Below are 16,014 nucleotides of genomic sequence, written 5' to 3'. Positions count from 1 at the left end.
TGCTCTGTATTTCATACTTTAAGAATAGAATTTAGCGATAATTTTTCATTTATTTGAGTTTTGAAATTTTGCGTTTTCACATAATATAAGTGACATTATATTATCTTCCGAACTTATTTATCAGTTAATCAACCAATTGCATTTTAGGTCCTTACAAGTGATGCCATGTGTAAGAAAATTTCAAAATTATCGATTTCAAGATTATATAATATTTGCAGTAAAAATTATAAATTGAATATTTCAAATCAGAAAACAATTTTTTAAAAAAACCCCTTTTTTCAGAAAACTAGTAATAGTGAATATTTAAAGAGCATTTAAAAAAAACAACAACTTAGTACTTATTTTTCTGTAACATTAACAGAAAATTTTCAAAATTGAAGAAGTGTCCTTTTTTCCTTTTATTAGTGTAGAAACGTTACCAAATGTATGCGTATTATGTTGAAAAATTACGAGTTACGGTTGGAAGGAACATTAAGAAATATAAAAATATCCAATAAGTATTTTCAATGGAGCGATTTCAAAAGAAGCATATTTCATCTTCATTAATGCGAAGTCATTGAATTCAATGAACTCGGTGGATTTCTTTCAAACAAATACGTTTTATTTTCCATTCAGTACTATGCTTGATTTCCGAATGTCATTAGCATCATTAGTTTATCTGCTATCTCTGGACATATTTTGCAGTGAACAATTCCTTTTTTCAGAGATGAATGTATTAAGATTTATATTATCTTTATGAAATCATTTTCGGAATGATATTACATTCTAGATCCTTTTGATTTGGTAAAACAAATAAAAAAACATAATAGTGATTTAGTGAAATCAATTAAAAATAGAAACGATGAATAAAAGTGATGACTTGCTAGGACAGTGACTTACTTTGGCAGATCCAAGCACTTTTGATTATAATTTAATTTGAAAGAACAATAAAATGATTCTGAGCATTTTGAGATACAGGGGTTCTTAAATAGATAGATTAAGTCATCCGATCTATGAACAGATCGGTACAGCCATCTGGTACAACTTCAGATATTCTATGATATTGGAAGATGGGGAAAATTGTACACAAAGTTGATGAATGCATCAAAGGATTGTAAGAATTTAAAGCTTGTAACAATGACATTATCAGCACAGAATAATGAACAAAATTGCTATGATATTGCATTCCTCGATTGGTATTAGAATATCGAGCAATATTGTGGGAATATCGTACAATATCTTGTGTTATTAGGGAATATATCAGATGAAATTATATAATTGCCCTGTTAAATTTCTAGATCTTTTATAGAAAACAAACAAATAAAGAACATAGACTACCTTATGAAATTGTTATAAATTATTTATTGTAATTTAGTGTAAGGTATAGATATCATAATTTAATAAAATGACTGATCGTTATTCTGCCATCGATAACGTCATTAGGTTAGAGTTTTGTGAAGAACTAATTCAAATGAGCGATAAATGATATATTGTAACCATATGAATGAAAACTTTATTGTTACTCATTATGATATGAAACAGGGTATTTACTTTCATTCTTAAGTATAAAATATTTAACTATTAGAAATAAATTTTTAAATAGGACACTTTAGCCAGTAATTGCCTTTTTTAATTTTTACCGCAACGCTAGGTTCGAATTTTTAAGTACCACCAGATATTATGTTGGCAAAAACATCATAACCCTATGCAGTATATTTTTCATAAAAGTTTCAAACTATAAAATTAAAAAAAAAAATAATATTTACTTAAGGGAGCAGTTTCGTAAAACGAGGTTCAATTTTTAGAAGAAAAGCGAATTTTTGTTATTACCTCAACATCTTCACATCACCCATAAAATTTTCACATAACTATAAAATATTCCTCTACCAAATTTCAGACGATTATTAGACACATATGTAAGCGCTGCAACAAACTTGTTAAAAATTGTGTGTCTAGTAGGTTTTAAAAACGCATTTAATGTCTACGTACCCAAACGGTTGCCATAGTTACCTTAATTCCAATCCTACCTTATTACTGTCAAATTTATTTTTCTGCTATGTTTAGACTAACATTTTGCTATTACTTAGGGCTAATAATGGTGTTAAGTAATCAACTGCTAGCAACGCGTAAAATTTTCCTGACCGACTGAAGGAGTTTTCTCATTTAAATATTCATATTTTAACACTCGCGAAGTTGAACCTCATTCAGTGCTATTAGGCAATTTCAGTAACAGTAGAAGTGAAATATTTACAAAGACTAATTGAGTATCAAAGTCTTTTTTTTTGTGAAAACGAAAAGTACTTTGAAAGGATCTTTTACTGAAAAGAGAGTGAATATATATATTTTTTAATTAGAAAGCGATAATCAAGTATAAATTTCTTAATGAGTGCCTAAAAATGCTAAAGACAAACTATTATATCCATATCTAACTCACTTTTTTGCCTGGTGCTGGTATGTGCTTTCCTTTTTGTTTTCATATTTATTTTGAGTGTTATTATATGGTAATTTTATGTTATTGTATTTTTGCTTATTAGTGTTTGTATTCTTCCAATTTATTGTTTTCTTTTCTTTTCTGTAAATATGGTGTATCTCTTAGGTCCAATTTCTGGGGATTTTCGGTTCACTAGGAATCAATTTTGTTGAAAATTTTAGTCTGTATTCCTCGCAGAAAAAAATCTCTTTTTTTTAAAATCCTTGTCTGAGGGTGACCCTTTAGAATGTCTTCAAGCTGTATTCTTATTTTATTTGGTTTAATTTTGTTAATTTTTTTCCTATTAACCCTTAAGTGGGGACGTGTGGTCTGTGAGATATTCTGAGGATTTTCGGTCACCCGTATTCTATTATTAGCTCAATTGAATAGATTGAACCTGTAGCTCAGCGGATGCTTTTTAAAATAAGTCAGTTATTTCTTTGAGCGTGGTCTATAAGGCCGCACCCTCCTTGTTAGTGTCCCAGTGATAAACAAGGTTTAGCAGATGGCGCTAAGACTTGGGATCCAAAATATCATCCAGTTTATTGATACTATTTTGAAGCAGTGCTCCAGACACTTTTAAATGAAGCAGAAAGTGATTTTAAGGATAAGGATAATTGTACAGAAGAGTTTTTCGATGAAAGTTCGCATTCAGCTGATCCTGATATGTATGTACAAACATAATTAATTTTTGTATTGATAATGCATTTGAAGAATTTATAAAATATATTAATATACCAAGAGATATAAATACAGAATTTATAGGTTGATTTTTATACTAGTTCTGAACCTTTACGTTTAAAATGCCCTAGAAAACCGTGCTATGCAAGTCACACAAGCCGATGAAAAAAGGGCCAATTTTACCCATTGTCATTATTTTTATTTTTCGTATAATTGTTGAATTTTACATTATATTGTCTTCTATATACCTTCATATACTGTAAAAATAAATATGATTTTAAAAGTAGAAAGTAATATGTTTTTATTATATATTTGTAATTATGTAATATTATTTACTCTAACATATAATTTGAGAAGAAAATGTGTGTTCAAAGGCATTTACGTTTTTCAATGATAATATATTTTGAAAAATTTCTAAAACATATCTATATATCAAGAAAAATATATTGATAGTTTTTCATATTAATACATTCATTAGAAAATTTAATTTGAGTGTAAATGAAATGAGTGTCTCGCACCTCCCCAGTAAAGTTCTAAAATTTCACCTCCTCAGTTAAGGGTTAGCTCGGTTTTTATTACGATATATATATATATATATATATATATATATATATATATATATATATATATATATATATATATATATCTTGATGATTTACTGCTGAATTTTTTTTATATGATGAATTACTTTTAGGTAATAGTTTATATTAATATCCATTTTATGACGGTTAACATCTTATGCTTACATTTTAAGCCAACATTTAAATCTTATATTATTATTATTAATTTCCTTTTGTCAGAAAACTTACAACTGCAATCAATTTTACGCGATTTGAAAATCAGCTGCTAAATATTTATTTTTGAAATTTTTATCTATATTTAACATTTTGAAAGATAAATATGAGATCCATCTCACACAATTCTCGAATCCTTCCGTAATTTTATAGTTATATTTAAATTAATTTTTTTACTATCTTTTGTCTGAAAACTCGCAACTGAAATCAATTTTACGCGATTCGAAGAACAGCTGCTGATTTTTTTTTTGAAATTTTGAGATCGGTTTTGCATTTTAATAGATAAATATCAGATCGTTCGCACAGAATTCTCTATCGAATCCTTCCGTAACATTTATTTTAATCGCATGTTCTCGAAAATAATAACAAGAAAAAGGCGAATGTATATGTTTCGGTTGCTTGCTAGGCCATCTTTTAAATTTGCCTGTTGGCAAAACTGATCACGTCTTTTTTACCGATAATAAAAATCGATTTTGCGTTAAGGGAAGCGATACTATCGACAGACTTATATCGATTTGCGGAAAACATTTTTTATCGCTTGAGCAGTCAGGCAATGCAATACTTGATGAACAGCCACTTTCTACATGTGATCGATTCTTCGGATAGGCATTTCACGCATTTTATCGGAGCACCTGAGTAGTTTTATTCTGTAGAATTCATGTCACGCTTCTGAAAAATATTTCTGATGCAGGCACAGTGATTATTTTTTTAACAGAAAGATTTTTATGTGAAATGAAATGTTACATCGCTACATTTATTAGAAGTGCTACGAAAAAAGAAATTGCAATGTTATCTATTTTTTTTCTTGATTAGCGAAAATATTTGGTTCAAATGTTCTAAATATTGTTAAAGATAAGAAATTGAATCTTTTTTTTCTAAAATTAATTTATTGGTACTCATTCAAGTGACGTCTGAATTCAATGATTTCACAGATTTGAATGTAAAAGGATATCGTGCTAAATACTTTGCAAGGCAATGATCGTCATGCAAAATGTTAGCTGATATGTGTCATGTATTCATGAGTAATGTAATGAATAGTCATTATTTCTTTATTTCTGAAATTGCTCGATTTCTTCCTGAGTTGATGATGATTTCTAACACATAAAACGTAACGAAATTTTGTTGTTGTTTATAAGAAGCTTATTTGCTTATGCCTATTTGAAGATGCGTATCAGTGATTTGTCCGCAGTCCATGAGAATGACCACGCAGATACTATCTGCCAGTCTTCCGCTGCTTACTTCATGGAATGTAAGATGGAAGGTGTTCCTCTTAGGATGCCAAAATGCTGTGGTTAAGTTTCAAATTCTGCTAAATTCATTCAAGTAATAAATATGCTACTCTAATTCGCTATTGTTGTTTATAATGGCACGTGGCATGGACAAGCTCGCTGACGAAGGCCAAGGAAGCATCTTTTGTTTTAGTAGCGCCAACTAGGCCAAGAGTACGTCTTAGCCACTCACGCATCACATTCGCTTACACAACCCATTTTTGAAGGGGGGAGGTGCACATTCACACATCTCACAGATAGAACAGATGAAGAACAACCATTCCCGAACCGGGATTGGAACCCAGTACGCCCAGGTCACGGGGAAGACGCGCTACCCCTATGCCAGGACGCCGGCAACGAGATTTTAAAGCATATAAAGGTAATCTGACTTTTCATATTTTATCCCTCGAATTAGGGTTTTAAACGTTGAAGAAATGTCTCATGGTTTTATATGGTCTTATGGTTTGTGAACTGTTTTCATATCCATATTTTTAGTAAGAAGTTTTCTAATAAAGTATCTAAAACTTTCGGAAATTATTAACCTCTTCCTATTTTTGATTATAGAGATATAGTATAGACCAAGTAATACACTTATTGGGTGATATGTATATTTCAGTAAAACATGAATACTCATAAACTAATATTTATAATAAACCTTCGTGAACATGGCTAGAATTAAATTTCATGACACAATTATAATTTTTCTTTTCATCATGCTCTCGGAAAACGGATCTCATAGCCTCATGATTCTTGGAATATTCACTGTAGAATACCAGTATTAAAGGTGATATGACACAGCGTTGAATGCTTGCTACTCATTCCTGATTTGCAGTCATCATGGAAGAAATCATGACTTTTTTTGTACAAAATAAAATTAATAGGGACCCTTCAATTTTTGTTATGAACAAACTGATTAATATTTTTTATAATAAATTTAAACAATAAGTGTTGATAACTATCAATATATTTCACAGAAACGCTTTTGGGCGTTCATTACAACTTTAGCTTGCTGCTACAAGAAACTTTTAAAAACCTATTTAAAGATTTCCAACTAATACTTGATGAAAGCATGCTTTTGCGAAGAATATGTTCATAAATTTAAAAAATGGCAAATGTGGTAATACGATAATCATCCAATTATAAAGCATCCAAAAAAAGAATAAGCATATTCTGTTTTTAAGCTGACCTTGGTATTTAACTATTCTGAATTTTGATTATGTTAGCTATTTTCTATGTATTAATTCAAACATATGCAAATTTATCTAAAAATTATCTTCTTTTCTTCATGAATCGAAAAATCTTTAACTTTTGAAGGAAATTCAACTTTAATGGCTCCCTTAAATCAAATAATGAACTTGTAAATATTTTAAAGGATTTCTCATTACCAATTATGATATAATGGAAAATAAGAAATAAAAAGAAATGAGAAAAAAGTCTAAAATTAAATTCTTTTATGAATTTAATAATATTTTATATCAACAGTTAAGCAAGATAAATCCTCTCTCAATTTCAAAACCCATTAAAAAGCAAAGCAATACATTTATAAGCAGCAAAGATTGGAAAATTAAGCTTAAATCCTGGAAAAAATGTTCCAATATCTCTAAGCCATATTCTTGTAAATCCTCAGGTTCATCACATATAGACTTCATGCTTAAAAGTATAGAAGTTGGGAATGATAGCTATTTGCGTCAATGGAAAATCATAAACTTAAAATGATTAATATAATATAGGAAAATTGCGAATGAAAAGTGGCAAGAAGTAACGATTCTTATTTTGGAAACTGAAATAAGGATTGTTAGCTAAAACCAAAAGGAAATAAAAAGAAAAAGCATTGTATATGAGTTTAATCTATGTTATGTCAAAATTGCTCTAAACATGTGTAAACTGTCTCTGGAAAAGTCATTGTTCTGTCTTTTATCACATGAGTATTTGAAATCTTTTCAGTACCAAGTATATTCCATACCATTATGCTAATCTTAGGAGCCAATAAGTTCAATTCTACCAAGTTGAACCAATAAATCTAAATATGTATTCAAATAAAGTGATTTAACTGATTACATAACTTTTATCGGTACATCGACTAAATGAGATCAATTGTAATAACTACACAGGAGAATACAAAATGTCTTTGTGTCTCAAAATATCCAGCGTCAAAAAATGAAAAAGAAGAAAATGATAAAAACAACGCAATAAGTAGTTCCATCGCAAAAAAGTAACTTAGTAACTCATAATGTAAAATGAATTATTTAAATTTCTTCCCCCGTTAAACTTCCTGCTATGCTTAATAGAAATCAAAACATATTACCAAATGGATTCCATCATTCATTTCCAGGAAATACGTTTACATTTATGGAAAACAGATTATATTTATTTTAAGCTAGAATATATTATACTAGTTGAAATTTTTATGGTGTCATTATTTATTTTTTTCTATTTTGAAACTACAAACACTTATCTCAAATGTTTCCTTTATTTGTCCGGAAAGCAAAAGGATTCTGAAAATCATGATAATGCCAATGAGTAGAGTATTCTCTAAATTACAGAATTCTGATTTTCTAGAAACAAAATGAAACTACTGATATATAAAACAATAATAAATATTCAGGAGAAAATCATATGCGGATAGAATTTAAATTTTGATAAATGGTCAATGCTATTAATGGCTCTATTAAGCTATGAAGAAATCTCATTCTTCAGAAAGTAGCATAAACTGGTTATTTCATACTAACTTGAAAATATAGCGTTGTAATATATTGCATGGATGGGTACTTTACTCGATTAGGAAACATTTTATTACTCTTAGATGTTTTGTTTTCATTGCAATTTATAGCTCGCTCTCATTTCAGATTACTTCCTCTCTATTTATTCCTTATTGCCACGAAAAACTTCTACTGCTCTTTTTTATAGAGAAAAATGATATAAAGCTTTCAGGAAAGATAATTCGAGTATGAAATTTCGAAGAAAAAAAATTGAGAAAGGGGATTTGTTGTTTTGAAAACTTATGTTTCTTTCTTTAATGCTGTTTCTGCTTTTTATTTATTGAAAAAACAGTTGTAGTATTCAGGGTGTATTTTCTCCACTATAAAAAAGAATTTTTCTCGAATGAATTGAGTTACTTATGAATTGGAATAATATATGAGAGACAAGATCTTTAGAAATAATAAATTATTCCTTCACTTGAGGAAATAATTTCCCTTATAAATCAAGTTTAAGAATTTTATTAATGAAGTTAAGTAATTCTATTGTGTATAAAAAATTTTAGTTGAAAAATCTTAATCATAGTCTTTTGAAATCAGAAATTTGATATGTTTGCTGGAAAAAAATGAAACTTCTGTTTCAAATGATAACCCTGGGCTTCACGTTGACTATTAAAGCACGTGAGATTAGATTACGTGACTAATAGTCAAGTAATCATGTTGACTATTAAAAGCTGTGTCACTTATACTTCATAATGAATTCTTGCCTACTTACACTAGATTGAGTAATACATTACAATTACAATACATTTTCCGATTACAAATTAGATTAATATACAATTATAATTACATCTTAGATTAATTACAATATATTTTTCGAGATCCCATTTCATATAATGCAATTTGTTTCAGTTTGTTATAATCTGAAAAAATAGTGCCATAATACATTATTCATCTATTGTTAAAGCTGCCTAAGAAAAACACCGTTTTCTTTCGCTTTTTATATTAAAATAGAAAAACGATATCCCACCGGTAAAAAATTCAAACTTTGTTTATTCCATCTTGGGATTGATCTACAAGTTGCCATCTACAAAATGAGACAGCAAAAAATATTTCTTAAATAACGTTGCCATTCTAAAATAAACAAATAAATAAAATAAAATATTAATACATTTTCAACATCCTCCCACCTTTTGATTATAAATAATAATCAAAATATAATACTATTAGTTAAACACAGTTAAGAGATTCAATAAATGGCAACGTTTTACAAATTTTCAATTAATATTTAAATATAAAAATGAAAATTAATGTGAAAATGTCCAATCAAAAACAAAATAAATCACAAGTTCAGTCTCTCTGGCAATTTAATTCTTCTTCCGGCTCTACTAAATTTCATCTCGTTGCCAGAAGTACTGTCAGAAGTTTTGGTGATGTCATTTGACTTATTCAAATCATCTGGTGTCATCGAAGTGGAGAAGTCATCAGAGGATGTTAACTCTAATGGATATATTCTTTGAATTGGTCGCAGGAAATTCTGCTGTGAAGTTTGCACTCGAACAAGTCGTACATGTCCATCTTTACCTGGTATGATTTCTGTGATACCAGTTTGCAACACCACAGGCTTCATTATTTGATAATATAAAAGTCGTCTTAGACTTTTCCTTTCTAATCTCTTCTTCATTCCAATCATGGTTGGTGGAACCCATAATGTTTTGAAATTCAAAAGCATTTTTCATCCATTGTGGACCCTCCCACCATCTTAGGGAGACTAGATGTTTTGCCTTGCAGCCCCTGGAAGGTAAATCTGCCGGATTCTTATCACCAGGTATGTGTCTCCATGATTTAGGATTACTCAACTTCCTTATCTCTTGGACTCTGTTCCTAACGAAGACAGACCAATTTTCTTCTCGTAATATCCATGCAAGCACTGTTGTAGAATCACTCCAGTAATATATCGTAACATTTTTCCAACCAAGAGCTTCAACAACTGAATTCGCTAGCCTCGCTCCAATCACCGCCGCAAGAAGTTCCATTCTTGGGATAGTTGTGCCTCTTAAAGGAGCCACTCGAGATTTCGCTGCAAGTAGAAATAGCTCGATTCGACCATTATTTTCTATTCTAAGGAATGTAACAGCAGCATATGCATCTTTGCTTCCATCAACAAACGTATGAATAGTGCAGTTGCTTATATCTTTTGAAGATGCTTGAACACACCTAGGAATCTGTATGTCAGACAAATGCTTAAGTTCTTGAAACCACTGTAGAAATTCTTTACGAAGCTCACCAGTTACTTCTTCATCCCAACTTGTACCTAATGTCCATGCCTTTTGTAGCATTATTTTTGGACAGAGCATCACTGGTGCAGTGAATCCAAAAGGATCAAATACTTTATGTACTGTAGATAACATACTCCTTTTAGTTACTTTTTCCACATTAATGCCATCCAGCCATTTCATGTTAATTTTCAAAGTGTCTAATTTCTTATTCCAAATAAGACCTAATACCTGAGTTTCTTCCTTTGAATTAGTTTCACAGTCGCCAGACCATTCCCATTCTCTAAGATCAAAACCACCTTTTGCCATCAAGGTTTTAGAATTGTCAATGAATCGATCTAATTGGTCTTTACTGTCGACACTAGTAACGACATTATCAATGTAGAAACTCTCCAAAAGTCTTTTCTTCAAAGATTTTTCAAATCCTTCACATTTTTGAATATGGTACTCAATTACTGAAGCTAAAAGAAAAGGGCTACATTTTACCCCAAAAACAACTCTTGTGTGACGAAAAACTCTCAATTTCTTTTCTTCTCTATTTTCCCACCACAAAAACCGAAGGAAGTCTCTATCCTCTTTACGAATACTAATTTGCAGAAAAGCTTTCCTGATGTCAGCTATAACGCCAAGCTGTCCCTCTCTGAATCGAAGAAGAATATTTGGAATAAGCTCAATGAGATTAGGACCACATTCCAAGCACTGATTCAAAGATGGATAATTTGCTAATCTCGCTGAAGCGTCAAACACCGGACGAATTGGAGTAGTGCTGCTGCTTAGTTTTATCACTGCACGGTGAGGTAAATAATTACCATAAGAGTTCATTTCGTTGGTAGGAACTTCCTCTATTATGTCTTCATCTAACCAATTTAGAAGAATATTTTCATATTTCTCATACATATTCATAGCTATAAGTTTTGAGGTAGTGTAGTCGAGCCTTTTCCTCGCCAAATCCAAGTTGTCGGGCAAAGGTGACTTATCATCAGACCATGGTAAACAAACCTCATATCGACCATCTTTATTAATTGTTACCGTTTCTAGAAAATGCTCCTTGGTCCGAAGATCAATCTCGTTCTTAGATTTTTTCTCAACAGGATCATTGATTCCGATTGAATCTAATTTCCATAAATTTGTGATTTCAGCTTCATTTACAAATAAGGACAGCACTGTTAAAGCCAGGTTTTCTTCCGAAGATTCTTCCTGTGGTACCTTACCCATTAAGGTCCATCCTAAGAAAGTTTCTACAGCGACAAGACCTGAAGATAAGACTTTTCTTTTGCCAGTTAACATTTTCCCCATAACGTCAGCTCCAATTAGAATATCAATGCCTTCACAAGTATCGCTAATATCAGTTAGATTAATCTGATTTTCCTCTAATTCTTTTATCCACGGACCTTTAAAAACCGGTCTAATATTGTCACAAATGATAGATTGATCCAGAACTTCAAAATTACAGCCGAAATTTCCAATCAAATTTCTCAATTTTACTTTATAACAATTATGTTTAAATTCATTAGTGATAACGCCACCAAAAAGAGAATGTACCAATTTTTCACATCGAACGGGTATATAATTCATTTCTTCAGCTACACTTTTCAAAATGTAAGATTTGTGTGATGCAGAATCAAAAAGTAACCTCACAATTTTCTGTTTATTATCCGATACCACTTTCGCTTTGAGAGTTTGAAGAAATATCTTAGGGCTGTGTTTATTAAAATTAGCCATATTAACATCTAGTGCGGGTTTATCTTCTTTTCCCTCTACAGACATCTTTTGCGAATCAAGCACATCACACATTATAGGAAAATGTTTTTTAGAACATATCAGGCATTTTAAAACTGCTCGGCATCTTTTAACTGCGTGAAATGGCGATAAACATGCAAAGCAGCATCGTTTTTCCTTGACTATTTTTTGTCTTTCCGATAGAGTCATTTTTTGAGCCGTAAAGCAATCTGAACTTGAATGTTTACCACCGCAAAAAACGCAAGATTTCTTTACATCTTTATCTGCAGCAGTCGTTAACAAACCTATAGCTGTAGGTACTTTATTTCTCAAATTCTCCGAGCTATATTGTTTCTTTTTCAAAGGTCTGTATTCTTGGCCCTTTCCTAAACCGAAACCGGCTACAGCCAAACATATTCTTTCTTCTCCTTCAACTTCCGTTTTCAAAAATTGCATCAAATTATCCAATCTTCCTTTCGCGTCAGAGTTAATACTGGAAATATTACTACGATTCCAAGCCTTTAAAAATTCAGCTGGGAAACACGATTCAACCATAGGATACAAAATGGATGCACATTTATCTGTGGTTACACCTAATGTTTCTAATGCTCGTAAATATGATTCAAGCTTATCATACAAAGAAGTTAATGAAAATGTTTCTTTTGTTTGCACAGAAATAATTAATTTTAATAATTCTCTCACATATACTTCCACTAAAATATCTTCTCTACCAAAACGCGATTTTAAACCATCAATAGCCTTTTGATAGTTGGCGCCAGTTGGCGGAAAACTTTCAACAACCTCTCTAGCACGAGAACCAGAAATTGTTGCTTGAACTAGGTACTGAAATTTGTCTTCTGGTGCGATATCCTCATCTTTATGTATTTGCTCAAATTGACTCCAAAATGGGAGCCAATCTTTAATATCGTCGCCAAATTGTCTAAATTCTAATCTAGGCAGTGTAAACTTTCTCTTATAATTATTTAAATCAGCAGTAGAATTAGCAGAAAATGACTGACCTCTATTTTGAGATTGTATTCTTGCCAATTCTATTTCTTTTTCAATTTCACGCTGCAATCTTCTATCTTCCTTTTCAGCTTCAAGCTGCAATCTTCTATCTTCCTTTTCAGCTTCAAGCTGCAATCTTCTATCTTCCTTTTCAGCTTCAAGCTGCAATCTTCTATCTTCCTTTCCGAAATAACATTACTTAAAAGTTCTTGAACGAATTCTGGATCATTCTTATATTCACAACTTTTTAAAATAAGATTTTTTAATCCAACTATCGTAATATTTTCTGATACGTCTTCTCCAATTTCAGACGCAATGTATTTCAGATCTTCTTTTTTAAAACCTTTTATTGCTTGAAACATCTTGATTTATTTTGTTTCGAGAAAATCCTGTCGCGGACGCCAAAAAATGTTAAAGCTGCCTAAGAAAAACACCGTTTTCTTTCGCTTTTTATATTAAAATAGAAAAACGATATCCCACCGGTAAAAAATTCAAACTTTGTTTATTCCATCTTGGGATTGATCTACAAGTTGCCATCTACAAAATGAGACAGCAAAAAATATTTCTTAAATAACGTTGCCATTCTAAAATAAACAAATAAATAAAATAAAATATTAATACATTTTCAACATCTATTTATTATTCTGTTAAAGAAAATGAGATTATTTCTTCCATTAAAAATAGATTTTTCCATTACTCATAAAATAGTGTATGATTTGCCGATTATGCATGTATGATGTGTGTAAGTTCGAAATGATCTCAAGCGTTTTAATTCTCAAAAATGTAATTGGTAGTAGTCCCTATTATAGTAAATTTTGCGTTTTTCTTAAACCATTCTTTTTTTCTTCTTCTCTACTACTCTAGGAAAATTTAACCTCCTTTTTGTTCGTCTCATTTGGAAGTTTATATTATTTTATTTGAAAGAATTATACATCTGCAAAATTTTCGACATTTCTTTATTTTTGGGTTGTAATAAATTTTTAAGAATTTATTGAATAAACTCTTATAGTTTAATAAAGTTTTTTTTTAAATTCTACAATGCTGCATGTCACATAACTTTAAAAATTCCAAATTGAAGAAAATTTCATAACTTTTAATTTTTATTTTAAGAATTTTTAAAAAGAAAAGAAGTAACTATTGAACACATACTCGTATAATATATTAATTTCGGAATAATGCTTTTCAGCTTTCTTTTTTCTGTTTGTTCCAGTTTTGTTGTTATGAACTTATCTCATCGTATTTTGAATTGCTACAAAAGCAAATATGGAACTAAACAAAAAATTATTCCATTTTATAATAAATTTTTTTACTCTTTATATGATTAAACTGAAAATTACCTTTTGACAGTCTTTAAAAAATATAATATGCTATTTAATTTTGTTCAAAAGGAAGCTACCTTAAAATTAAAATAAAAAAACACTGAATCGCAACAAATTACATTAAGAAATGGAATAAATTTTTTCAAATCAATTTTAATTTATCGATTTACATTCGGTTCCATTTGGTAACTTTAATTCATATATTTATCTAATTAGAAGTTATAATCGTATCCTTCAAACGAGAATCCAAGAACATGAAATCGACTTATTATTTCGCTTTAGAATCAAATGGCTTGGTTTATACTTCGTTGCATTCATCTGTGTAAATCATTATTTAAACGTTTTATGTCAACAGATATTTTCAAAATATTGCTTGCGATGAGTTTATCACAATATTTTAAAACCATACCCTTGTCTTTGGACCTTGAATGACCGCCTATTAATTTTGCTACATTTTTATATGGAATTTAATTAAAAAAATACAATAAGGAAAGAAGTAATATTAATAAAATATAATAATGAGAAACACTTCTGTATATATGAATACCAATTAAAAGAGCTATAATAAATTTTGGAAATATTAAGAAAAGCATTGTGGAACACGTGAATTTATTATAAAGCAAAGAAAACACCCATTGAATTATGCATGAAATACATAAAAGTGAAAATAATTCCATTACTATGCAAAAATTTCTAAAATAAAAAAAAGTGTCACCAAAAAATAATAGAAAATGAATCAACCCAGAAGCATTGAATCATATATATCTGTGGCAAATATTAAATTATACAATTACCAAAAATTATTTGACATGATAACCTGGAATATTTTTGTGAGAAATTGAATCCATTAATACGAATTCTCTTAGGGTTGAATGGGAGAAAGGACAAAAGAATGGATTATAAATATATTTATTATTTCTATGCATTGAAAAAAAAGAACTGAGTTCGAAAATTTTAGGCATACAGTAATCTGCTTTGAATGGTATATTTGACAATTTTACAGGATTTAAATGATTTGTGAAAAATTTAATTAAACAACTGAAAACTCAAAAAAAATTATTTTATTTATAACTAAAATTTATTTTTATCATGATGATATATCTTATTAATTGCCCAACAAAATTATGGTCAAAAAATTAGAATTATTGATTTAACAGTTAGCTTTGTTTTGTAATGAAAAGCGTAACAATGGACATGAAATTTCTATACTCTAAAAGAATTACAAACTTTTGGACCAATTTATTATTTATACCAATATATATATATTATATATAATATATATAATATATTATATATAATATATAATATATATATATATATATATATATATATATATTATATATAATATAAATATATATATATATATATATATATATATATATATATATATATATATATATATATATATATATATATATATATATATATATATATATATATATATATATATATATATATATATATATATATATATATATATATATATATTATATATTTATACCAATATATTATAGATAGCAATATATCTGCCTTCTGCATGATGAAGAATCTTCAATAACATTGTGACAAAGTTTATTTATCAAATAAGGAAGTTTATTCAAAGTTTATTTAAGGAAATAAACTTCAGAAAAGTTTATTTCTCCTGGATTTAAAAGTTTCCTGGGAGATTCTGATACTTAAAATAAAAGGAACATAGATTCAGAAAGAAGCAAGAAGAAGAACCAAGAAGATTTGTGTAATTTCATCGTATATTAAATATGCTTTTAACTTTAACTGAAATGGTCTCAGATCAGACAACTATGAC

General features: G+C 29.4%; 1 protein-coding gene across 1 annotated transcript; it reads right to left on the bottom strand.

Moving 5' to 3' along the window:
- Positions 1 to 9,468: 9,468 nt before the first annotated feature.
- On the bottom strand, positions 9,469 to 10,986 carry LOC129975391 (uncharacterized). The gene has a single exon (XM_056088458.1). It carries the CDS (start codon positions 10,984 to 10,986, stop codon positions 9,469 to 9,471), a length of 1,518 nt encoding a protein of 505 aa, XP_055944433.1.
- Between the last annotated feature and the right edge of the window lie 5,028 nt (positions 10,987 to 16,014).

The sequence above is a fragment of the Argiope bruennichi genome, chromosome 1 (assembly GCF_947563725.1).
Source record: "Argiope bruennichi chromosome 1, qqArgBrue1.1, whole genome shotgun sequence".
NCBI lineage: Eukaryota > Metazoa > Arthropoda > Arachnida > Araneae > Araneidae > Argiope > Argiope bruennichi.
The sequence above is the reverse complement of the archived record's forward strand: the minus strand, read 5'-3'. Positions and strand labels throughout refer to the sequence as shown.